Source organism: Bufo bufo, chromosome 5, assembly GCF_905171765.1.
Source record: "Bufo bufo chromosome 5, aBufBuf1.1, whole genome shotgun sequence".
NCBI lineage: Eukaryota > Metazoa > Chordata > Amphibia > Anura > Bufonidae > Bufo > Bufo bufo.
The window spans coordinates 390,972,454-390,998,536 of NC_053393.1; the positions used below are offsets into that span (position 1 = coordinate 390,972,454).

General features: G+C 46.1%; 1 protein-coding gene across 1 annotated transcript; it reads right to left on the reverse strand.

The window, feature by feature from the left end:
• Window positions 1-5,355: 5,355 nt before the first annotated feature.
• Window positions 5,356-25,704, reverse strand: FAM8A1 (family with sequence similarity 8 member A1). Its single transcript, XM_040433243.1, has 5 exons — window positions 25,156-25,704; window positions 20,280-20,400; window positions 10,871-10,994; window positions 9,043-9,182; window positions 5,356-6,370 (listed from the first exon to the last, which is right to left on the reverse strand). Exons 1-5 carry the CDS (start codon window positions 25,481-25,483, stop codon window positions 6,229-6,231), a joined length of 855 nt encoding a protein of 284 aa, XP_040289177.1. The 5' UTR covers window positions 25,484-25,704; the 3' UTR covers window positions 5,356-6,228.
• Between the last annotated feature and the right edge of the window lie 379 nt (window positions 25,705-26,083).

Here is a 26,083-nt window from a genome sequence, read left to right on the forward strand (position 1 = left end):
AGAACTCGCTCGTGTGAAAAATGGAATCTGCCAGCACTGTACTGTACTGCTGTGACATCCTTTCCCTTGCCTGTGTTTTCAGCTTTGGAGCTCACAGAACAGATACGGATGCTCCTATAATCTTCAAAAGCTCTGTAGAAGCAGCTGTTTTATCAGGCTCAGGATCTCGACTAGTTCTGACACAATCCTACTTTCTGTGAGCCACCTTCTCATTTCCTAGGGACGGATCTTGCCTGGCAACATTCAGTGGACTGCAAATTAGGTGGAATGGAGAGCCCTAGTGGCCATGACTTTCCAGTTTATTTTTTGTTTTGGGGTGAAGGCAGGCATATTTTTTTTAATGAAGTGATTTAGAAATATGCTAGTTACACCATTCTCTATTGTGTGAAATTGTGTGAAAGTACAGTGCCTCTTTAAACCAGACAACTGTGAAAATGGCAACATTTTGAAAGATGTTTTGTACAAATCTATTGGCACGTTCTAGTTTACATTTACAGATACTGTGGTGTGAACAGAAATGTGTATTGCCCTCTAGTGGAGCAAATAAAAACATACAGAGGTAAAGGGATTGTATAATATTAAAAGAAAGGGTAACCCCCCCCCCCACACACACACACATATCATATATGCTAGAGGAAGAAGAAACCCTTAACAGTTTAGCCACGAAGCACATTCAAGAAGCAAACAGATTAAATTTTATTTGACAGTTTGAAGGGAGAAATTACAAACTCAGTAATAATATATTAATGTGTAGTTCAACATTTCATGGACAGTTATATACCAAAATACTGCATGTGGTAATATAATACTCAATGCCAAACCCATTTCTTTAATATCCTGGAATCTTCATGCAAATAACTAGATATATGGCGGTACTGCACCCAGAATACGTGAATAATTTCTTGTATTAAGTGAAAAATAAAACCTTGAGAATTGCCAAGCAGAATCCTTTAGACACTGATGGTTGTGTGTATATAAATAATATACTAATATACATTTATAAGCAAGTGGAACGTATCCTATAGAAAGTAAAAGTACACATTGTAAAACAAACTGATGTGTATTTGTCGCAAGACTGACGTTGGATTTCTGCCACAGTCCTACCGACATCCGCACTCTAGAGATGCTGTGTGAATGTTCCCATAGAGAGAAATATGCTGTGCAAACATGAAAAAAAGAACAAAAATTATTGCATATTTACTGCCTATTTTTAGAGCTGATATGGACATTCTCTAGTATTTTGCAGTGACTGGTAACCAATGGCTCTCCAGCTATTGCAGCACTGAAGGTCCTCAGAGGATGCTGGGGTTTGTAGTTTTGCCTAGTATGTTCCTCCCTTCCTGACAATTCTCTACATGGGTAAAACCATGCCTGTAAATGTGGAGCCTGCTTCATATGTCTGAAAAACCCATTATACACATTAGTGAGGACCAAGTCTTGAATTTTATTTTCTCTCCCCCCCTATTGAGGAAAAGTAGAGGTTTCCCCATCAGACAAAGCAATGGCTTATTCCTGATGGGTAAGAGTGAAATTGGCAGGAACCAACAGATCCTGAGGATGAAGCTGTCACAGCACTAGTTAAGCTCTGCGCGCTCATAATGCTGCTCCTGTGAATGCGCTGCAGCGCACTCCAGCCACTTGAATGGCGCAGTCCCTGCACAGCATTTGGACCACAAGACTTCCCAGAGGTTGTCCTCTGAGGGTGGCTGTGAAGTCTTCCATTCCCTGGCTTCCTGTCGCATGCAATGCGAGTAATATGTAATCTTTAGTAAATATAGTAATTTTCAAGTTTAGTAAATTGGTTATTACATAGACATACTTTTATCTCAACCACAGTGACCATCTAAAGTATCCCAAAGCGCCAGAAGTGAAAGCGAAATGAGTCTGAGCGGGATCTCCAATGTGAGAACCGGGGATGACGTCCCCTGGCCTGGAGAATGTCAATCAAGCTGCAGAGGGAGGGGTGCAGGCAGGGAAAGCCTGAATTCCTGGTGGTCTGCGCCGGCCTCCTTGTCTTCAACAAGTTAATGTACATACGGTGAGAACAAGAATCAAATGCATTTGCTGCAGATTTATAAGTAAGGCTGAGTTCACATCACCATTTAGCTTTCCATTCTTCAGATCCGTCAGAATTGGATCAATTCTTTTGTGCGTCAGTTTGCACTAAAAATAACGGATCCCTTATTTCGAGCACCAGTTATGATCAGTTTGTGTCCGTCAAGAGATCAGTTATTTGTGATGGGAGCAAAAGTACTGCATGCAGGACTTTTTCCCCCTTCAAAAATAACTGATCTCTGATGGAAGGGACACAAACTAATGCTCGAAATAATGGATCTGATTTTATTTTATTTTTTTGTCGGTTCCTCTGATTGATCAGAAGAACGGAAAGCTAAATGGTGATGTGAACTCGGCCTTAGGCTCAGGTTATTTCCATCAGTTAGGCCAAATGCACACGGCCGTGTTCCCGTGTATGCCGGGCTGGATTCCTGTTCAGAGCAGGAGCGCACGGCGTCATTGGTTGCTATGACACCGTGCGCTTCATGCCGCCGCTGCACTACAGTAATACACTCGTATAGATCATACAAGTGTATTACTGTAGTATGGCGTCATAGCAACCAATGACGCCGTGCGCTCCTGCTCTGAACAGGAGTCCAGCCCGGCATACCACGGACAGCTTTCAGCCGCGGAACAGGGCCGTGTGCATTCGGCCTTATTGTGATCCGGTCAAAAGCACAGAACAGGAGCAGATCTTTCCATTATACCTGATCCCTGTGAAGGCTTCACTACTGGAGTCACTTCTAGATGTAAAAGGTACTGTGGGCAGTTTCAAACGCATAAATGAGATGTCAGGTTCCCCTTAACGTTACGATGATCTCTATACCTCACTAATATATTTTATTAATATTCTGGTCTATTTCATAACTCTGCATAAAAAGATATTTTCCTTGCTTTATTTAGAGCTGCAGCCACCAGGGATATTTCTATGTAAAGTGACGTACAGCACAGTTTCAGCCCGTTACATAATCCGTGTCAGATAAAAGCTGATGCAACGAAAGGAAAATCTGCAAGAACGTCAACTGGAGTGCTGAATAATATGAAGATGACTGCCCCCAGGGATGGGATAGGGAACCATTAATTACTGATCATTATTTAAGCATGCCACCTATTCAGAATTTCACAAGACTGAGGCACTTAAATTTGAGCTGTCAACCTATTTGGTCTGGACCTGTGCCCCCGAACTTGAAGGAAGACTCACCTGTCCATGGTTCCACCGGAGCTCCATTCCTGGCCGCTTCCAGTCCCCACAGGACCGGGAAGCGCCTGGATCCTGTGACCGTGCAGCCAATCATACGCCTCCGCGTTCACAGAGGCTTGAACAGTGTATTGCTGCTGTGATGTAGCGTACAAGCAGTTGTGACTGCTGAGGCCTGTGATTGGTGGCAGGGGTCACAGAAACCAGCTGCTTCCTGGTACTGTGGGGACTTTTCCCATTTGTCAGTGTGAGGCCTGTTCCGACTTCCGCTCCTCTGACAGGATCACACTGCATTATAATGCTGTGTGACCCTGAGAGTCCTGTAATATACTGAATAAGGGTACTTTCACACTTGCGGCAGAGGATTTCGGCAGGCAGTTCCGTCACAGGAACTGCATGCCGGATCCGTCATAACGTATGCAAACTGATGGCATTTGTCAGACAGATCAGGATCCTGATCCGTATGACAAATGCATTGAAATGCCGGATCCGTCTCCGGCATTTATTTATTTTTAATTTTTTGCGGTCTGACCGCAATGCCGGATCCGTTTTGCCGGAACACTCTGGGCATTCCGGAATTTTGGACGGAGATAAAACCGCAGCATGCTGCAGTATTATCTCCGTCCTGAAAAGTCAGACTGAACTGAAGACGTCCTGATGCATCCTGAACGGATTTATCCTAATGCATTCTGAATGGAGAGCAAACTGATCCGTTCTTTTCCTGTATTTAGCCCCTAGGACGGAATTAATACCGGAAAAGAATAACACTAGTGTGAAAGTACCCTTATGCTGACATAATGTGGTCAGTGTAATGCAACAGATTCCAGGACTCTTGGGGTCAGAGGTCAGAACGGGACCTCACACTGCAAATTTCTCGCACTGAACTCACTCCTCGGTGTCTAAACTACTGCAGATTTTAAAAAAGTTTTTCTGTTCCTCTGACAGAACAGAATGGAAAAGTCAACACAGATGTGAACGGAGCCTTAGGAGAGCTGAAGGGCAAGGGTTTCCTCACACTGCTCCTCCCAGATGCCCCTTTCAGATGGATGCCAGACCCAGCGTTCACACCCCACACCTCCAGCTAGTTTAACACTTTATGGGCACCTAGTTTAAATTATCTCTGCCTGCTGTTTTTTTTTTTTATGGTGCTAGGTTCAAAGTAGGCGATAGTAGTGTACGTCCTAGTTTTACACACAAGCAAAAAATCCTATTTTGCCCAGATAGATCCCATGAATGTAAGTCAAAAGGACCTGGGATAGGTCATGCTGTGATTTAAACTTGTCTGTTTTGGTAATTACTTGCATTACCCATTATTTCATTCAGAAAACCTTTCCTTATCTTGCTTTGTGTCGTTCCTCAATTATTCCGCCTGGAAAGGTATGAATAAATTGACAATTTGGCAATAACATTCCACCTTGTGCATCCAGCACTCCCCCTACCACACATTGTTTCGTCCGGGATGGACCAAGACACTAGTGTCAGCCTCCATGCGCGATTGCTGGAAATACTAATAAGATCATCTGAATTATTGCACGAGAATTTGAGAGCCGTGGTCACGGATGTATTCTTACTGAGCATCTCCCTGTGTAATACCGGACTCTCGACCCGTTTTTTACAACCTACACAGCCAGACACTGTCCTATCACTGTACAGTGTCAGATTGTAGAGGCACGCCTATTGACAAGGGGAATAATAACTCCCAGTTGTCACTTTACATTTCCACCAAGAATTACAGAGGAACAGCAGAATGGAGAGTCACAAGAAAAGATATTTTAGCAGAAGGGTTAGCAACCTCCGGCACTCTAGCTGTTGTAAAACTACAACTCTCAGTATGCACACTTGCTCAGCTGTTCTCAGAACTAAAACAGATGTGAACGGAGCATGCTGGGAATTGTAGTTTCACAACAGCTGGAGTGCCGGAGGTCGCTGACCCCTGCTCTAGCGTCGATTTTCTGCTACCACTAAAACAATGTCTTTAAAGGGCATCTGTCAGACTTGCACCTATGAAACTGGCTGACCTGTTACATGTGCGCTTGGCAGCTAAAATCACCTGTGTTGGTCCCAATGTTCATATGTGTCCATATTACTGAGAAAATGTATGTTTTATTATGTGCAAATGAGCCTCCAGGAGCAACGGGGGCGTTGACGTTGCTCCTAGAGGCTCAGCTCTCTCTGAAAATGCCGCACCCTCTGCACTTCGATTGACAAAGCCAGGCAGCATAAATGTCATCATGCTTGCCTGGCCCTGTCGATCAAAGTGCAGGGGGTGCGGCAGTGGCAGGGAGGCCAAGCCTCCAGGTGTAATGACGACGCCCCCGTTGCTCCTAGAGGCTCATTTGCATATAGTAAAACATCATTTTTCTCAGCAATGTGGGCACATAGGAACATGGGACCAACACAGATGCCTTTAGCTGCCAAGCGCACATGTACCAGTTCAACCAGTGTCATAGGGACAAATCTGACAGATGCCCTTTAAGGAAACCAGCCTGGAAAATGCTGCTTTTGCCTGTGGATCAGTTACACACACGTGCTAAAAATAATCTTTATTATTTATTATATTATTTACACTTAAAATTTCCATTGTGTTGTGGATATTACATTTCTCAAAGGTTTTTAATTATAATATATTTTTTTACAAAAGTTAGAGTGTGCAGGATTTCTCACTCCATACTACGTGCTCTCTGTAAAAAACCATGAGAAGGTCCTTCATGAGAAAGCATTAGATGGGTCACGTAGTTCAGAGTATTTTTTCCCCCACTTCACAATACTGATCATCTGAAGAGATTGGTGACAACGAGAAGATCATTCTTCAAGTAGTTGTATGAAGATTACCTTGTGTGACCAATCAATAACACCTCTTGCTGTTAGCAAAGATTTAGAAAAGCCCTTGACAATAAATAGCCTCTCAGAGGAATCGAGCAGTAAATGATCCAACCGCACATAGTGTACTCAACACGCGTTTTCATAGGTTTGCATCATCTCATGTTCCGTCTTACAACGATGGTGCCTGCTACAATGTCGTAGGCTGTTCGGTTATGCTGAAAGAAGAGCAATGTGATGAACGCAGGGAAGAAGAACGCTATGGAGAAGTTCTTGATCACGGCTCGCACCGTCGACCTAGGGAAAACATCAGAAAGAAAATGGTATCAGCATTACAGCCAGCAGCAAGACAAGTATCTACTGAAGAAAAGTATATGGACACAAGCAAACCCCCCAAATTTCACAGCCTGCTCACTACAGAGCCATCCCTATAATTACCTAATATACATGCACAAAAAGATCAACACTGTATACAAGTAAAAATAAGCAACAGTATCGGTATATACAGTACAGACCAAAAGTTTGGACACACCTTCTCATTCAAAGAGTTTTCTTTATTTTCATGACTATGAAAATTGTAGATTCACACTGAAGGCATCAAAACTATGAATTAACACATGTGGAATTATATACATAACAAACAAGTGTGAAACAACTGAAAATATGTCATATTCTAGGTTCTTCAAAGTAGCCACCTTTTGCTTTGATTACTGCTTTGCACACTCTTGGCATTCTCTTGATGAGCTTCAAGAGGTAGTCCCCTGAAATGGTTTTTACTTCACAGGTGTGCCCTGTCAGGTTTAATAAGTGGGATTTCTTGCCTTATAAATGGGGTTGGGACCTTCAGTTGCGTTGAGGAGAAGTCAGGTGGATACACAGCTGATAGTCCTACTGAATAGACTGTTATAATTTGTATTATGGCAAGAAAAAAGCAGCTAAGTAAAGAAAAACGAGTGGCCATCATTACTTTAAGAAATGAAGGTCAGTCAGTCAGCCGAAAAATTGGGAAAACTTTGAAAGTAAGGGCTATTTGACCATGAAGGAGAGTGATGGGGTGCTGCGCCAGATGACCTGGCCTCCACAGTCACCGGACCTGAACCCAATCGAGATGGTTGGGGTGAGCTGGAGAGTGAAGGCAAAAGGGCCAACAAGTGCTAAGCATCTCTGGGAACTCCTTCAAGACTGTTGGAAAACCATTTCAGGGGACTACCTCTTGAAGCTCATCAAGAGAATGCCAAGAGTGTGCAAAGCAGTAATCAAAGCAAAAGGTGGCTACTTTGAAGAACCTAGAATATGACATATTTTCAGTTGTTTCACACTTGTTTGTTATGTATATAATTCCACATGTGTTAATTCATAGTTTTGATGCCTTCATAGTCATGAAAATAAAGAAAACTCTTTGAATGAGAAGGTGTGTCCAAACTTTTGGTCTGTACTGTATATATATATATATATATATATATATATGTGGTCAGACATACGCCTGCCTAGTGCATGTGTGGCAGGACTAGCTGAGCCGAGCAGGCTCCTGCCTGTGCCTGTTTCGCTAAGGCTACTTTCAGCATGCTGCGGTTTTCTTTCCGTCCTGGGATGCGGAGCAAGACGGATCCATCATGACCCACAATGCAAGTCAATGGGGACGGATGCATTTTCTCTGACACAATAGAAAAGGTATTCATCCACCCATTGACTTTCAGTGGAGTTCATGACGGATCCGTCTTGGCTATGTTAAAGATAATACAACCGGATCCGTTCATAAAGGATGCAGATGGTTGTATCATCAGTAGCGGAAGCGTTTTTGCTGAACCCTGCCGGATCCTGTAAAAACGCTAGTGTGAAAGTAGCCTAAGCCAAGAGCTGACAGGGTACCCATGCGCTATGCCAGCATTTAGTATCACTGTACAGCAGCGGCGGCATGAAGCGTACGGCGTCATAGCAACCAATGACGCCGTGCGCTCCTGCTGTGAGCAGGAATCCCGGCCAGGTTACCACGGACCGCTCTCGGCCGTGTGCATGAGGCCTTAAAGTGATAGCTGAGCGCCATTCAAGGATTAAATTCCTCAAAACACAGTGCAGTCTTCACGCAGATGGCTGCATTACAGAGACCTGCACAAACATTACTAACCATTTCTACTAAAGGTCCTTTTACAGGAACCGATTATCGGGTGGCCTGTGTAAATGGCTAAAAGAGACCATCATCCGATCGCTGGCAGCAAAAATCATTGTTTCTGTGCAGCGACGGATGATCGTGTCTTTTAGCCATTTACACAGCGATCTGATAGAAAATCTTTTTTTTTGGCTATGTCCTTATACAGAGGAGGCGATTGATGCATGTAAATATAGCCCTCATCTCTGCTGATGATCAGGTCATTAATCGGGAATGTTTAGTTTGCTCCCGATTTTTGCCTGATATATCGGTCCCTGTAAAAGTATCTTTAAGGTCCGATAACATGACGATATTTTCGGTCCTCGTCCGCTCCCCATTTTTTGCGGATTTCATGGGGATCCATTACAAAACATGCAGACAGCACCACGGATGTCATCCTTATCCTGTCCACATCCGTGCAGCCATGCCGCAAATTACCGAGTATGTCCTATTCTTATTCGTGCTGCGGACAAGAATGGACTTCTTTTTTTTTTTTTAATGGGGTCCACGAAAAAGCGTTTTAATGGGGTCCACGAAATGTGCGTAACACACATGGACAGCATCTGGATTTTGCGGATCCACAATTTGCAGACCGCAAAATGTACATGGTCGTGTGACTGCACCCTTATTTACAGAGACACCACGGAACATCAGGTTATTTATAAGCACATCTGAAGACCTCACTTCAATCCTTCATCGTGTTCTTACCCAATATGCCAATAGCATCTGCGTTGGCGGCAAATCCTTTCAGTTCAGTACAAAACCCAACCGAGTGTCAGATTAATAACACACCAATAGATAGAAGACACCAGAAAGTACTTACGCCGTCAAATTTACATTTGTGGAAGGGATCACTAACACTCGGTTGGGTGCAACCAGCACAGAGGTGTCGCATGTCACAACTCGAAGACCAAGAAGGAACTTTCCTGGAGTTGCACCTCCAGCTCCCCAAATGCAAATAATCTTAAAAATGAAAAGAAAAAAAAAAAATGTGTAAGACATCTTGCAAGATGTATAAAAAAAACTGCCTAACTATAAAACAGTTGAGTGTAACTAACTGCAAATTACAATATAGTAATGATTTGGATGATATGGTACTTGGTAGCCAGGTCAGTGAACCTGCTTCCATATCAGGTCATTATAGTAATGCTTTTGTCTTAAAGGGGTATTCTCATCATACCAACCAGAACCCACTTTTTGCATTGGCTTTTCACACTGACTGAGTGGAGGGTTCTAAATGAAGTTCTCCTTTTACATTTATATGGTCATGTGGATAGAGGTTGGCAGCTTAAAAGGGTTCCCCCATCTCAGACATTCATGGCATATCCTGCGGATGCAGATCCTTGGACTTGCAACCCCTCCCCCATCCTGACTTGTGCCACTGTGAATCAAGTGGTGGGCATGCACGCACGGCTTCCTCAATTCAATTCTACAGAAGCTCTGAAAACAGCCAAGCGAATGTAGCTGCAGCTGCTTCCTGCTGCTTACCTCTCCATAGACTTCTATAGGCAGCAACTGTAACCCGATATCTCAGTGAATAGATAATCCATCTCATCTATGCCTCTCTGAAGATAGATTTCACTAGTGAACTGATAGTGAGTGACCAGTGCATAAGGCAATGGGAGAAGAAGTCAGTTTGTAGCTAACGTACTACCCAGAAAGGTTACTGGAGTAACTTTTCATCCGGTCTTACAACTGCAGCCTGAAAGATGGCATTCTTCCAATATTTGTAATATAGTCTTGTCTTATATTAATCTTTACAAAGCAGGTACAGACTTTGTTTTTACATGAAATACCTTGTTGTCACTCATGTTAACTCAAATTCATATATATATACACATACACACACTGTATTTTTCACTTTATAAGACACACTTTTTTTTATGGGGGGAAATGGCAGCACATCTTATAAAGCAAATACTATTGAGCGCTTCCATTATGGAGGCAAGTGTAGTGCTGCTAGTGCTGGCTGTACTTATCGTTACTTGGGTCTTCTCTGGGCCGACTGTGTACAGCATCAGGACATAGTGCACGCCTATGTGCACTATAATATGATGCTGTGCAACATCAGGTCACAGTGCAGTGCAGCGCCGGCAGAAGACCTAGGAGCGGTGAGTGCAGGAAGAGTGCTGATAAAGAGGTCTGACGAAGGTGGGGGGGGGGGATGTGATCTGAGGTCTGCTTAAGATTGGGGGTCTGGAGAGGTCTGATGAAAAATATATTTTTTCTCTTATTTTCCTCCTCTAAAACCTAGGTGCGTCTTCTGATCAGATGCGTCTTATAAAGTGAAAAATATGGTACTTCTATATATGGTTCTTAGTTTTATCACCCCTATTCTAATGGCCACTATGGGAATTTAAGGCTTTGATTACTCTAGCAAAATGGTGGAGCCGTGACAGCTATGACTGATATTACACAGATCCCAGTGACTCCTAAGAGAGCACAATGACTTACAATGGGATTGTCAGGTTTAGGGTATTTTGCACTTCAAGAATAACTCTGCAAATTACACTAATCATGCTGTCTAAAATACCAGGACCCTGAAGTTAAGGGAAACAAGCAGCTCACTGGTTAACTTGATCCTGTTGTACATAGGCTTTAGGTGTAACCAGTCCAAAGCAAAGACATAATAAATAGTAAATGTTACTCACTTCATAGAAGCAGACCAGTAGCCTATATATGAGTGCTACAACCATCATTTTCTGTAAGTCTTCCAATGATGTATCTTCATCTACTTCTTCAATTATGTAGTGCATAGCAAACTTAGAAATATCTCTGAAGATTTACAAGAAAAAAAAAAAAAAGCTTAGAATTAACAAGTTTTAAAGAAACAAAATCATCATTTTTCAGGAACTGGTTCCATAAACTATATTAAAGGGGTGTTGTGCTTTTTCATAAGTGTAAACAGTTATATCTACTTATTTTAGTTATAATGGGTATTCATTGCCTTGAAGAGCAATGTTGATTTATATTCACTGTTTTGTATGGATTTTCACGTAGGCCAAAGTAAGTCCATGAGAAGATCACTGTGCCGTTCAAAAGCTAGTGTTATTGTAACAATATATTATACATTTAGAAAGTTAGAAGATACACCGCACCTGCGGATTCTGAGGCTTCATTGTATTTCTTATCTGAACATGAATTCCACAGTGTGAGAATTGTCTAGATGTTCCTCAAAGTATACATTCATGTATCAAAGTTTATCCTTCGGCTCTAAGACAAGGACTCCAGATGTCAGAGGTGTGTAGTATTGAAAATATCAGGCATGTATGAGTTAACCCTTAATAGTATGATGCTTATAGCTTATTTAACAGTGCCACCTAGATATGAGCAGTTAATACTACACCAGTAACGAAAGTGCATTCTGGGTAGTATTATGACGTCACGCTCCTTATCAATGCACACACCCATCCAACAATGATTGGAAAGTTCCAAACTAGGAGGGTGTGTTCATCTGATAACCTTTGGGTTAAGAAACCAGCCCCAAAAAGAAAAGAAAAAAAAAGAAAAGAGAAAAGAGAAAGGGAGAAAGAAAAACAAACAAAGAAACATTTGGATTATAGATCTCGTGAGAAACATTTGGATTATCAGGAAAAACTCTTGAGAGCTGGCTGCCCCAAGACTCTGCACATCACTTGACCCTTGGGTAATGTATATTTTTGTTTTATGTAGTATTAATCTAAATTAATTGGCTTGATACTTAGCCAGATACCCGCTCATTTGCGGACGTGTAACGTTAGTTGCATATAACTGAATAAAGGGGATAATATTGGAGAAACTCTCTTTTGGGAATCTTTATATTCCCTAGTTTGATATCAAGCCAATAATTTATACGTTTTGTTGCAATACTACCATTATCTGAGATTTGGTCATCATTTTGGGGCAGAGAAAGGGCTCGTATCTGTCATTTTCTTGATTGAGTTTTCCACATAATCCATTGATTGTATATCTCTCACAAGTTTAAAGCCGTATTGCATAATATTCTTGTGTTGGTTGAGTAGTGTTTTATTGGCACCATGTAGTGGTGAATTCTGGGTACTCCATATCATTGAAATTTATGTTGATTAAGTTTTGATTGTATTTTAAACTATTGTATAATAAACCATTTATATTTTTGCATAGACGCTTGTACCCTGTTTTACTGATTGCACAAAATAATCAGGTTCTCGATTGAACTCTTTTTGAGATGTTTATGTCCATCTCGCGGGTCAATATCGTTTGAATAATTTTTCTTTTGATCCGTAATTTTTTTTTTTAATGTTTATATAAAGCATTTGCTTTACATACCCGACAGGGGTTGTCTGTTTTAGACAACCATGTGTCGTCAAAAGGCTCCAAAGACCCTCGATCATAAGCTGATGACAGGGTGTCCCTATTGCGACCTCCAGTCATTTCTTATAGTTATCTGCAGCAGCGGTCCCCAACCGCCGGGCCGCGGCCTAGGACCTGGAAGATGGTTTGCCGGGCCGCGGCAATGAAGGCCGTCTTTAACGCGGTATTAAGGAAGCGCTTCATTAGTACAGGAGGACTAGGAAGCGGTGAAGGATCTGTACTCACCGCTTCCTGGTCCTCGGCTCGGCTATCGGCTGTGCAGGGCTGCGCACAGTGTGAGGGCACACTGTGACCTCACACTGTGCGCCGCGATACAGCCAATAGCAGGATGAAGAGGATCGCGATGGTGAGGAGCGGTGGCGTCCAGGAGCAGGAAAGGTGTTTTTATTTTTATTTCATTTGCGCTGGGGGCTGACATAAGGGCTGAAGGCTGACATGGGGGGGGGGGGGGGGGGGCAGATGGCTGACATGGGGGGGGGCGGCAGATGGCTGACATGGGGGGGGGCGGCAGATGGCTGACATGGGGGGGGGGGCGGCAGATGGCTGACATGGGGGGGGGGCGGCAGATGGCTGACATGGGGGGGGGCGGCAGATGGCTGACATGGGGGGGGGCGGCAGATGGCTGACATGGGGGGGGCGGCAGATGGCTGACATGGGGGGGGCGGCAGATGGCTGACATGGGGGGGGGCAGATGGCTGACATGGGGGGGCAGATGGCTGACATGGGGGGGGCAGATGGCTGACATGGGGGGGGCGGCAGATGGCTGACATGGGGGGGCAGATGGCTGACATGGGGGGGCAGATGGCTGACATGGGGGGGCAGATGGCTGACATGGGGGGGCAGATGGCTGACATGGGGGGGCAGATGGCTGACATGGGGGGGCAGATGGCTGACATGGGGGGGCAGATGGCTGACATGGGGGGGCAGATGGCTGACATGGGGGGGCAGATGGCTGACATGGGGGGGCAGATGGCTGACATGGGGGGGCAGATGGCTGACATGGGGGGGCAGATGGCTGACATGGGGGGGGGGGGCAGATGGCTGACATGGGGGGGGGGGCAGATGGCTGACATGGGGGGGGGGGCAGATGGCTGACATGGGGGGGGGGGCAGATGGCTGACATGGGGGGGGGCAGATGGCTGACATGGGGGGGGGGCAGATGGCTGACATAAGGGGGGGGGGCAGATGGCTGACATGGGGGGGGGGGGCAGATGGCTGACATGGGGGGGGGGCAGATGGCTGACATGGGGGGGGCAGATGGCTGACATGGGGGGGGGGGCAGATGGCTGACATGGGGGGGGGCAGATGGCTGACATGGGGGGGGGCAGATGGCTGACATGGGGGGGGCAGATGGCTGACATGGGGGGGGCAGATGGCTGACATTGGGGGGGGCAGATGGCTGACATGGGGGGGCAGATGGCTGACGTGGGGGGGGCAGATGGCTGACATGGGGGGGGCAGATGGCTGACATGGGGGGGGCAGATGGCTGACATGGGGGGGGGGCAGATGGATGGCTAAAGGTTGGGGGGTTGATCTGAGGCATTGGGGGTCTGATCTGAGGTCTGATTGACATTAGGGTCTGATTAGGGCTGTCAGCAGAGGTCTGATTAACATTGGAGGTCTGATTGCTGGTCTGACCTGAGGTGTAATGGAAAAAAAAAAATCTTAGTGTTCTCCTCTAAAACCTAGGTGCATCTTATAGGGCGAAAAATACGGTACAGTGCAGCAGAGACCCTAGTCAGTTTATATAGTGTTATATATTTGAATATGCACCTTGTGTTTTGTTAGCCCCGCCCACCCCTAAGCCCCACCCCAGAAACCCCTCCCCCGGTCCCTTGGAAAATTGTCTTGCATGAAACTAGTCCTTGGTGCAAAAAAGGTTGGGGACCACTGATCTACAGGATACCCAGCTCTTCACACTTGCGTTGTTCTTTTCCGGCATAGAGTTCCGTCGTCGGGGCTCTATGCCGGAAAAATCCTGATCAGGATTATCCCAATGCATTCTGAATGGAGAGAAATCCGTTCAGGATGCATCAGGATGTCTTCAGTTCAGGACCGGAACGTTTTTTGGCCGGAGAAAATACCGCAGCATGCTGCGCTTTTTGCTCCGGCCAAAAATCATGAACACTTGCCGCAAGGCCGGATCCGGAATTAATGCCCATTGAAAGGCATTAATCCGGACTTAAGCTAAACGTCGTTTCGGCGCATTACCGGATCCGACGTTTAGCTTTTTCTGAATGGTTACCATGGCTGCAAGGACGCTAAAGCCCTGTTTGCCATGGTAAAGTGTAGTGGGGAGCAGTATACTTACCGTCCGTGCGGCTCCCGGGGCGCTTTAGAGTGACTTCAGGGCGCCCCACGCGCATGGATGACGTGATCGCATGGATGACGTCATCCATGCGCATTGGGTGCTCTGACGTCATTCTGGAGCGCCCAGAGAGCCGCACGGACTGTAAGTATACTGCTCCCCCGCTCCCCACTACTACTATGGCAACCAGGACTTTAATAGCGTCCTGGCTGCCATAGCAACACTGAACGCATTTTGAAGACGGATCAGTCTTCAAATGCTTTCAGTTCACTTGCGGTGTTACGGATCCGGCGGGCACCTCCGGCAAATGGAGTACACGACGGATCCGGACAACGCAAGTGTGAAAGAGGCCTAAAGCAGAGAGGTGGCTGCTCCTTCAGAGTGAGAGGGCATTTCTGTAACCTCTCTGTGCTTTGTTTAACTCAGAATTCCATAGGGTAGATTCACATTTGCGTTAAACGGATCCTGCTGGAACAGCCTGCCGGAGTTCTCCAGATCCAGCCTAGCTAGATACTGGTGTTTACTGCCAGACCCCACTGACTATAATGGGAACTGGCCACTTTCCGGCGATCATATGACAGAACACCGGCTTTCAGCCGGACAAAAAAAACGCTTCAAGTACGATTAAAAGCCAGCACTTATGCCAGAAAGTGGCCGGATCTTATTATAGTCAATGGGGTCCAGTGCTGATCAGCATTGTCCAGGTGGGCTGGATCCAGTGAACGTCGACTGGCTGCTCTCTGCTGGGACAGCGTGGCGTGAACCTACCCTTAACTGGTTTACAAAACCCACTTTTAAATAGACGGGACAACCCCCGTGAAGAAAGGCAAGTTCCATAAGTTCTGGGATGGGACAGTTTATAGTGTCACTCCTTTCTTCCTAGAAATGGTAAATGTCTATGTCAAAAAACTCCTTTTGTTCATTATTTTCATAGAAATACCATAATCTGATGGTAAGAAATTCAGATTCAGGGAGGGATCAATAAAGCAAATCTAGCTGGGAGACTGTAAAACAGGTTTGCGTTCATATACCTTCTGACAGATTGTAACACACACCCTCCCCCCTCTCTGACCCATGGTTACATGCTTCATCTGCTAGTGTACCAAGTATGCGGTCCCGGGTGACTTGTATTGGAGGACTATGATTAGGGTTTCACGAAGCAAAGCATTCGAAGCAGAATACGGTCAGATGTAAAGGAAAACTTTGTTTTGCAACAAAGCCGAATTTCCTCGCTTTTCGTGGTAACTAATCAGGTTTTCCTAAAATGGTGGCTGCACATGTTACAAAGTGAACGTTTGAAGCCCAGGAACTCAAGATCACCCATAATGCCATGCAGCCAGCCAATCTGCAGTTCTGTATTGACTAGACACACCAGCCCACACTGTAACACCACCACCACCAAGGCTCATCTGCGGCTGATGCATAGCGCTCTCATTGATGTCGCCAACATCGTTGGCGGCCATCATTTCTGCTCAACATAAAACAAAACAACTTTCATCAGTGAAAACGAACTGGGGCCCACTGGTCCCTCGTCCAGCGTAGATGCTGCCTGGCTCATGCAAGACAACTATGCCTGTGTCTGGTGGTGTGGTCAGGTACCCTTACAGGTCATCTAGCATGCAGACCACGCTGATGTACATGGTTTCGAATGGTCTGGCGTGACACTTGGGTGCCTGGAGTTGTGTGGCATTCATCATCTGGTTCCGCAGGGCATTGTTCACAATGAAGCGGTCATCAGTGTGGGATGTGGCCAAAGGACGTCCACTTCTATGCCTTTGGGTCCATTCACACGTCCGTTTTGGTGTTCCGCATCCGTTCCGATTAAAAACGGAACGTTATGCGGATGCATTCATTTTCAATAGAATCCGCAAATATTCGGACAGCACTCATGGTGCTCTCCGATTCCGTGATTCCGTTCCGTGGGTTCCGTTATTCGGATCCTGAAAAAAAAAAAAATACCCTGTCCTACTATTTGTCCGATTTTGCGTTCCGTCATCCCATTCTAGTCAATAGATCCGTCAAAAATGCGGAAGACATGCTAAAAGCATCCTCATGTCATCCAGATTTTCGGATCTGCAAAAAACAGAAACGTTTATCTGGAAAGGTAAAAATAATGCACCCATGTGACTCTTCCAGTCTCTCTGTTGCAACCTGCTGATGACTCTGTGATACTCTAAGCTCATCCTGCTTGAGAACATCCTGCTTGAAACCTCGCAATGGCAAGGTAGTGTTGATCAGTTGTTAGGCGTCCTCTTGGTCTCGTGATGTCAAACGTGCACAGCATGATGAGGAGGACTGTTTAAATACCAATTCTAATTGAACCAGGAAATTTATTGGGAGAATCATGGATCAAACACCTGTTGTGAATTTTGCCATTAAGCTCCTTGTTAAACAATAAACAGTTGGACATGTGCATTCAAAAGTTTAGAGAAGGTCACATTAAGTTCACCTGTAAAGGTTAGAGTGCATTTTAGGTTCATCCTGAAATTTCACCCACAAGCCAAACATCCCTAACTTTTTGTGAGTAGTGTATAAATAGCCGTTTCCTGATCCACCGCAACTTAAAGAGGACCTTTCACCTGTATAAACGATGTTAACCCAGTATGCTGCCATATAGAGCGGCACCCGGGGATCTCACTGCACTTACTATTATCCCCGGGCGCCGCTCCGTTCTCCCGTTATAGGCTCTGGTACCTTTGCTTCTTAAGTTATAGTAGGCGGGTCTTCTCTTGTCCTGTGGGCGTCTCCTTCTCCTAGGCTGCAGCGCTGGCCAATCGCAGCGCACAGCTCACAGCCTGGGAGGTTTTTTTCTCCCAGGCTGTGAGCTGTGCGCTGCGATTGGCCAGCGCTGCAGCCTAGGAGAAGGAGACGCCCACAGGACAAGAGAAGACCCGCCTACTATAACTTAAGAAGCAAAGGTACCAGAGCCTATAACGGGAGAACGGAGCGGCGCCCGGGGATAATAGTAAGTGCAGTGAGATCCCCGGGCGCCGCTCTCCATGGCAGCATACTGGGTTAACATCGTTTATACAGGTGAAAGGTCCTCTTTAAAGGAGTTGGCCCATCTCAAATAGTGGTGGCATATCACTAGGATATGCCATCAAGGTCTGATAGGTGCGGGTCCCACACCTATCTCTAGAATGGTGCCCGTGAAGTTAGAGAGAGTGAATAACTCAGTGGGTATACTACATTGTTACTCACATGCAATGACAAAGGGTATTCAAAGCGAGATGCTGGTTTGAAAACTACACAGATTTTTGTGGGACAACCCCTTTAACCACATCCAATGACAGGAGAACTGAATTAAGTCTCTAAAATACTGTGGATAGTAGCTTTTCTTGCATAAATCCATTTGGTGCGAAATAGAGCGAAAATTTTCAATTTTCAGTTGTGCAGATTTTAATCCAATTTTTTGTATAACACAGCAAGGGTTAACAGCTAAACGAACCTCAATACCTATTACCCTAATTCTGCAGTTTACAAAAACACCCCATTTATGTTCGTAAACTGCTGTATGGGGAGGACGCAGAAGGACAGGAGCAACATATGGTTTTTGGAGAGCAGATTTTTATTTTTTGCACGATGGGCTGTAGTTTGTAATGGTATCATTTTTTGGTACATATGACTTTTTGATCGTTTTTTATTAAATTTTTTGTGAGGTGAAGTGGGCTAATATTGCAATTCTGCCAGTGTTTTTTTATTTTTATTTTTTATGAGGTTCTCCATGTGGTATATTTGATAAGATAATTTTATTCTGTGGGTTAATAAGGTTATGGCAACACCAAGTTTCTTTCATGTTCTACCACTTTTTATCATAAAATCACTTTTTATTAAACATTTATTTAAAAAAAATTCCGTCAACATGAGGGCTTATTTTTTTGCGGGATGGCCTGTAGTTTTTATTGATTTCATTTTTGGTATGCATATGACTTTTTGATCACTTTTTAGGGAGGTGAGGCAAAAAGACAGCAATTCCGCCAGAGTTTTTTTTTATTTTTACAGCATTTACCATGCGGGATTAGTACCATGATCATTTTATAGATCAGGTCATTACAGACGCGTCGATACCTATTATAAGTAATTTTTATTTATTTTTTTAATTTTTAATCTCTTATAAATGAGCGGATACCTTGGCAAGGCGTCCAGTTGCCATGGCAACCATCAGGCCGCTGCCATCGCAGCGCAGCAGCCCGATGGTTAAGAGAGGGAGCCCCTTCCCTCTATTAACCTCATGGATGCCGCTGCATCTAAGGGGTTATAGCAGAGTGTCAGCATACAGCTGACACTCCTGCCGATGACGGCGGCTCAGGATCTGAGCCGCCGCCATCACATTCAGGAGGACCACAACAGGGGGGGGGGACAGATGGGGGCAGTGGACACAGACCAGCACAGTTAGGGACACAGGAAGCATGGTGGGATACAGGGGCCGGCGCATGTAGAGCACAGCTGGCAAAAGGTAGATTGCGTACAGGGCACAGACGGGGGAGGCAAGAGATACTAGGGCACACAGATGGGGGAGGAGGACACATCAGGGGGCACAGATCAGCTAATGCCTGATTTCAGGCTCTGATCTGCAAAGTGCAGTTCAGAGCCTGAAACCGGCATTTTAACACTGCCGCGCTCCGATTGGTTAGTCTGCAAGGGACCTCTCTAATTGGTCCCTTGCCAGCATTACTGGACTGTACACTGTCCCTGACAGCGGCAGAAGCTTTAATCCAAGCGCTTTGCAGCGCTTGGATTAAAGAGCTACCATGACGTTTATATACGTGCCATCTGCACGGGGTAGGTGCAGATAGCACATATATAGCTGTATGGCAGTCGTGAAGGGGTTAATCACCATTGTCACCTCTTCCAGTATATGGGTGAAATTTATCAAACTGGTGTAAAGGAACACTAGTTTAGTTGTGAATACCCACCAATCAGATTCCACCTTTCATTTAGGGTCCATTCACATCAGCGTTCAGTTTAGGAGAAGGAGAATGGAAAGGACGGATTCGGCACATAACTGAGCCGAACCGATCCTAAGGACCCCATAGACTATAATAAAGTCTGTTAGGTGTTCGCTCAGAAGAAGATTTTGGAGCAGAGACAAAAGTAGTGCATGCAGGACTTTTGTCTCTGCTTCAAAAATCTTCCTCTGAGCGGAAACCTAACGGACCCCATTATAGTCTATGGGGTCTTTAGGTTCCGTTCGGCTCAGTTATGTGCCGAATCCGTCATTTCCATTCTCCTAAACGGAGCAGCAGAACGGAAAAGCTGAATGCTGATGCGAACGGATCTTTTGGAAAATGTAAGGTGGAATCTGATTGGCTGCTATAGGCAAATAAGCCAGTTTTTCTTCACACTGGTTTTGATAACTCTCCCCCTTGTCCCCATGCTCTTGAGCTCTTGCCACTAATTTGCCCATATAGTACACTTACTTGATGCCACTGAAGTGTATTATGGTTAATATAACAGCCGCTTTGATGAAAAACAGAATGAAGAAATCCACCATTTCCGCTCGAAACCTTTGTGCCAAGGATGGAATGATATATTCACGGCCTACAATGAGAGACAATGATATTCATTACTAACGGGAATATGCTGTAGACATACACTGTATTTCTAGCAAAAGGTTAAAGGGATATTTCCATCTTGGACACTTATGGTATATCCATTCAAGAAACAGGTGGCCCATTCTAGACATAGGTGGGGGTCCTATAGGTGGGATATTTATGGCATGTCCTATGACTGAGACGGAAATATCCTCAATCCGCCAACTGCTGGGTGCCCCCATCTTCTTCCAGCGCACGCGCCCACACTTCTGGTCCCAGGTAAATTTTCCCAGAGTGCTGTTGTATCGCATGTGCAGACGCACGGCGTGAGGAGTGCAGAAGCCGCAGTCGAGCCCAGAGCGCCCTCAGGAGAAGTGGCATCGACTTCCCCGATACCGCAGCCTGCTCCAGAAGAAGCTCCAGCGCCACCTAACAGGTATCAGGGGAAAAGCTAGGACCCCTTCCCAGAGGAGCTGAGAGGAGAGGCATCGACCCCCCCGACTCAGTCCCAGCCCTTTTCCACTTCACCCGGGGGTACTTTTAGTCCTTTATTCTTCATCCCAAAGTAGGGACTCTCTCTGCTTCACTATCCCTGCAGGGACAGGAAGAACACTGGAAATTGGGACGGGGCCTTTTAATCTCTCTCGCTTCCTGTCCCTACAGAGATCACTAAGGGCATCCTCCAGTGGTGCTGTCATGGGGGGCTGTCCTGGACTGAGCTTACAGTACTAGTCTTTAATGTCCCAGAGAGTGCGGCAGACTGTCAGACACCTGTAACATTTCTAGAACCGTATTCACACAACGTTTTCAGCTAACCGACTACCATGAGAAGACATGTACAGCACTGGCTGGTGGTCACTAGATCTAGTCAGTCATAGACATAAGCAGCCATCAGATGGTCAATAGCAGGAGGTGCCCTTACAGGTTGTCTAATCAGCCACATTCACAAGATGGCTGACTACCGGACAAAACCTTGTGGTACTTTCACACTAGCGTTACAAGAATCCGGCAGGCAGTTCCGTTGCCGCTACTGCCTGCCGGATCCGTAAATCTGTATGCAAACGGATATCATTAGTTTCCGGATACGGATCCGTCTGACAAATGCAATACCGGATCCGTCTCTCCGGTGTCATCCAGAAAAACGGATCCGGTATTTATCTTTTTCACAGATTTAAAGGTCTGCACATGCTGCGGTATTTTCTCCGGCCAAATACAGTAAAAGGGACTGCACTGGGGACATCCTGAACGGATTTCTCTCCATTAAGAATGCATTGGGACAAAACTGATGCGTGTTTTTTTTCCGGTATTAAGCCCCTAGGACGGAACTCAATACCGGAAAACTTGAATGCTAGTGTGAAAGTACCCTAAGCCCGTCAGCCGTCTCTACTAGAGAAATCTAATAGTAATAATATGGCAGGTGTGACCGCCAGCCCTTCCTTTAGAGCATATTCACACGCTGCAGATAGGTTGCAGAAACTTTTGAGACCGCCATAGGGCTCAATCAGGGTCTGCAAATTTGCGGATCCACAAAACACCAGATACCAGACGCGTGCATTCCACGTATTGCGGAACGGCCAGCCCTATGATAGAAATGCCTATTCTTGTCCGCCATTGCAAAGAATAGGACATGTTGTATTTTTTTGTGGGGCCGCGGAACAGATGTACAGATGCGGACAGCCCCATTGAAATGAATGGGTTCACATCTGTTCCGCAAAATTGTGGAACGGATACGGACTTAAATATACGGTCGTGTGAACGTGCCCTTATTCAGGTAAATGGGGGGGTTGCAGAAATCCATGAACCTGCAGCAGAAACAGCCCCAGGAATGGATTATTAAGTAGCAATAATGTGATCACCGGGATCCTGTCACTGAGACCCCCAGTGAGGAAAGAGGCAGCTAAGGCTGTGTTCACACCACAGATTCAGCAAGGACTCCATGCTGAAAACCAGGCGGCATAAGCACTAAAACCGCTTTGTTTTCAACAAGAGTTTGCGCGGCCGCGGATTAATTAATGCAGTTTTCTTTTCTTGGTCCACGTGGACCCCACAAGAAACTGCGTCGGGAGTCTGTTTGCGGTTTAGCTCCATTCAATGAGGCTAAACCATAAGTAGGTCGGTGGCTCTGAAACGTTTGCCACGGAAAAAAAGGTGGTTTTTGACAGTGTTAAAATCTGCAGTGTGAACGTGGCCCAAGTGTTATTAACCCCATGACAACACATTGCACACAAAGGAATCACATCTGTGCGGCTAAGGCTACTTTCACACTAGCGTTTCTCTTTTCCGGTATTGAGATCCGTCATAGGGGTTTTGTCCTCATTCATTGTCAATGGGGACAAAACGGAACAGAACGGATGCAGATGGTTGTATTATCAGTAGCGGAAGCGTTTTTGCTGAACCCTGCCGGATCCTGTAAGAACGCTAGTGTGAAAGTAGCCTAATAGAGGGGAAGGCTATCAGGGACCCCCGGCCTCCCTGGAGAGAAGCAGTATATTAGAAGCTGCACATGTTCCTGGTTCCTAAAATGCACTGAAAAAATATAATTTCCTTAAAGATTTCACCTTTCACATCCTCAACTTCCCTAGAAAGCAGCGTCTATCATGTGCAGTGACATCTGTACCAGACACTGTGATGTCACCGGAATCAGGAGGGAGAGTCAATTACACATAAGGGGACCCCCAAATATACTCCATTATCTAAGCCAGATGGACCTCAAACCATAGCCGCCCACAGTGGGTGACAGGCGGTGATCTACCGGTGCTACATACAGGACTGGAGAGTGCATGGCAGTAAGGCAGCTGGGCACCACCAGTCTACACTGGGAGATCCCGGGAACACTGAACGATCATATACAAGGACGCTCATCCTGCAGTGACGGCCTCTATATATACGATCAGCGACGGCCTCTATATATACGATCAGCGACGGCCTCTATATATACGATCAGCGACGGCCTCTATATATACGATCAGCGACGGCCTCTATATATACGATCAGCGACGGCCTCTATATATACGATCAGCGACGGCCTCTATATATACGATCAGCGACGGCCTCTATATATACGATCAGCGACGGCCTCTATATATACGATCAGCGACGGCCTCTATATATACGATCAGCGACGGCCTCTATATATACGATCAGCGACGGCCTCTATATATACGATCAGCGACGGCCTCTATATATACGATCAGCGACGGCCTCTATATATACGATCAGCGACGGCCTCTATATATACGATCAGCGACGGCCTCTATATATACGATCAGCGACAGCCTCTATATATACGATCAGCGACAGCCTCTATAGACGATCAGCGACAGCCTCTAGTCTAGACGATCAGTGACAGCCTCTATAGACGATCAGCGACAGCCTCTATAGACGATCAGCGACAGCCTCTATAGACGATCAGCGACAGCCTCTATAGACGATCAGTGACAGCCTAGTCTATAGACGATCAGTGACAGCCTAGTCTATAGACGATCAGTGACAGCCTAGTCTATAGACGATCAGTGACAGCCTAGTCTATAGACGATCAGCGACAGCCTAGTCTATAGACGATCAGCGACAGCCTAGTCTATAGACGATCAGCGACAGCCTAGTCTATAGACGATCAGCGACAGCCTAGTCTATAGACGATCAGCGACAGCCTAGTCTATAGACGATCAGCGACAGCCTAGTCTATAGACGATCAGCGACAGCCTAGTCTATAGACGATCAGCGACAGCCTAGTCTATAGACGATCAGCGACAGCCTAGTCTATAGACGATCAGCGACAGCCTAGTCTATAGACGATCAGCGACAGCCTAGTCTATAGACGATCAGCGACAGCCTAGTCTATAGACGATCAGTGACAGCCTAGTCTATAGACGATCAGCGACAGCCTCTATAGACGATCAGCGAAAGCCTCTATATACGATCAGTGACAGCCTCTATAGACGATCAGTGACAGCCTCTATAGACGATCAGTGACAGCCTCTATAGACGATCAGTGACAGCCTCTATAGACGATCAGTGACAGCCTCTATAGACGATCAGTGACAGCCTCTATAGACGATCAGTGACAGCCTCTATAGACGATCAGTGACAGCCTCTATATACGATCAGTGACAGCCTCTATAGACGATCAGTGACAGCCTCTATATACGATCAGTGACAGCCTCTATATACGATCAGTGACAGCCTCTATAGACGATCAGCGACAGCCTCTATAGACGATCAGCGAAAGCCTCTATAGACGATCAGCGACAGCCTCTATAGACGATCAGCGACAGCCTCTATAGACGATCAGTGACAGCCTCTATAGACGATCAGTGACAGCCTCTATAGACGATCAGTGACAGCCTCTATAGACGATCAGTGACAGCCTCTATAGACGATCAGTGACAGCCTCTATAGACGATCAGTGACAGCCTCTATAGACGATCAGTGACAGCCTCTATAGACGATCAGTGAAAGCCTCTATATACGATCAGTGACAGCCTCTATAGACGATCAGTGACAGCCTCTATAGACGATCAGTGAAAGCCTCTATATACGATCAGTGACAGCCTCTATAGACGATCAGTGACAGCCTCTATAGACGATCAGTGACAGCCTCTATAGACGATCAGTGACAGCCTCTATAGACGATCAGTGACAGCCTCTATAGACGATCAGTGACAGCCTCTATAGACGATCAGTGACAGCCTCTATAGACGATCAGTGACAGCCTCTATAGACGATCAGTGACAGCCTCTATAGACGATCAGTGACAGCTCACCTGCAGCTGGCGGTGCAGTGGTCGCAGAGTTGGTATTGGCAGGCGCTGTGCTGGGGGCAGCTCTCCCTGCGGTACCGCTGGCCACCCTGCTCTGATCCCCGGAGATGCCTGCATTCATCATGACAAGAGCCGCTGCGGTAGCGCAGTTGTTCTGCCAGCACATGGAGCCGCAGTAACACTGCCAGAGCCATTCCTGCACTTTCCGGGAATACTCCGCAGCGCTCATGTTGGGAGTAGTAGTCGGAGGATCTCTTCCTGCAGCAGCTTCCCCCGCACTGTGCGTTTTCCTTTCCGGCAGCTCTGCAGCTACTTGTGGCGCCTCCGCCATGACTCGTTACATGGACATCTGCGTCATCAGCGGCCGGAGTCTGACTGCGCGCGCTGATGACGTCACTCAGGGACCTGGGGGAAGGTGGCTGCTTGTAATCGCTGTGTAACACGGAGCTAATGCCTTACACTATGGGGTCTAGTATGTGGACCCCCCTCCAAGGGATGGACTTCAGGGGGTTCAGAGGTGCTGCTTGATGTCAGGCAATGCCCTGTATATCCTGATTAGCGTAACTGTAACAGCAACTGTCACTGAGCCATGCCTCAGACTTCAGCCAATGCCGGTCTATACATGCTCATGCCCCTTACCGGCCCCACACTGTAGAATGCCCCCTTCACAGCAGTTATGCCCCCCACACAGTAAAATGCACCCTTAGTGCCTCCTTCACAGCAGTTATACCCCCTTAGTGCCCCCTTCACAGCAGTTATACCCCCTTAGTGCCCCCTTCACAGCAGTTATACCCCCTTAGTGCCCCCTTCACAGCAGTTATACTCCCTTTGTGCCCCCTTCACAGTAGTTATTCTCCCTTGCTGCCCCCACACAGTAAAATGCACCCTTAGTGCCCCCTTCACAGCAGTTATACCCCCTTTGTGCCCCCAC

Bases quoted from the DNA above. Each gene is read 5' to 3' on its own strand.
- FAM8A1 (XM_040433243.1), bottom strand. From the start codon at position 25,483: ATGGCGGAGGCGCCACAAGTAGCTGCAGAGCTGCCGGAAAGGAAAACG. The intron at 10,995-20,279 runs GTAAGTGTACTA...GTAAATCTTCAG, and splicing joins ATACACTTCAGTGGCATCAA to AGATATTTCTAAGTTTGCTA. The intron at 6,371-9,042 runs GTAAGTACTTTC...TGTTTTCCCTAG, and splicing joins ACAAATGTAAATTTGACGGC to GTCGACGGTGCGAGCCGTGA.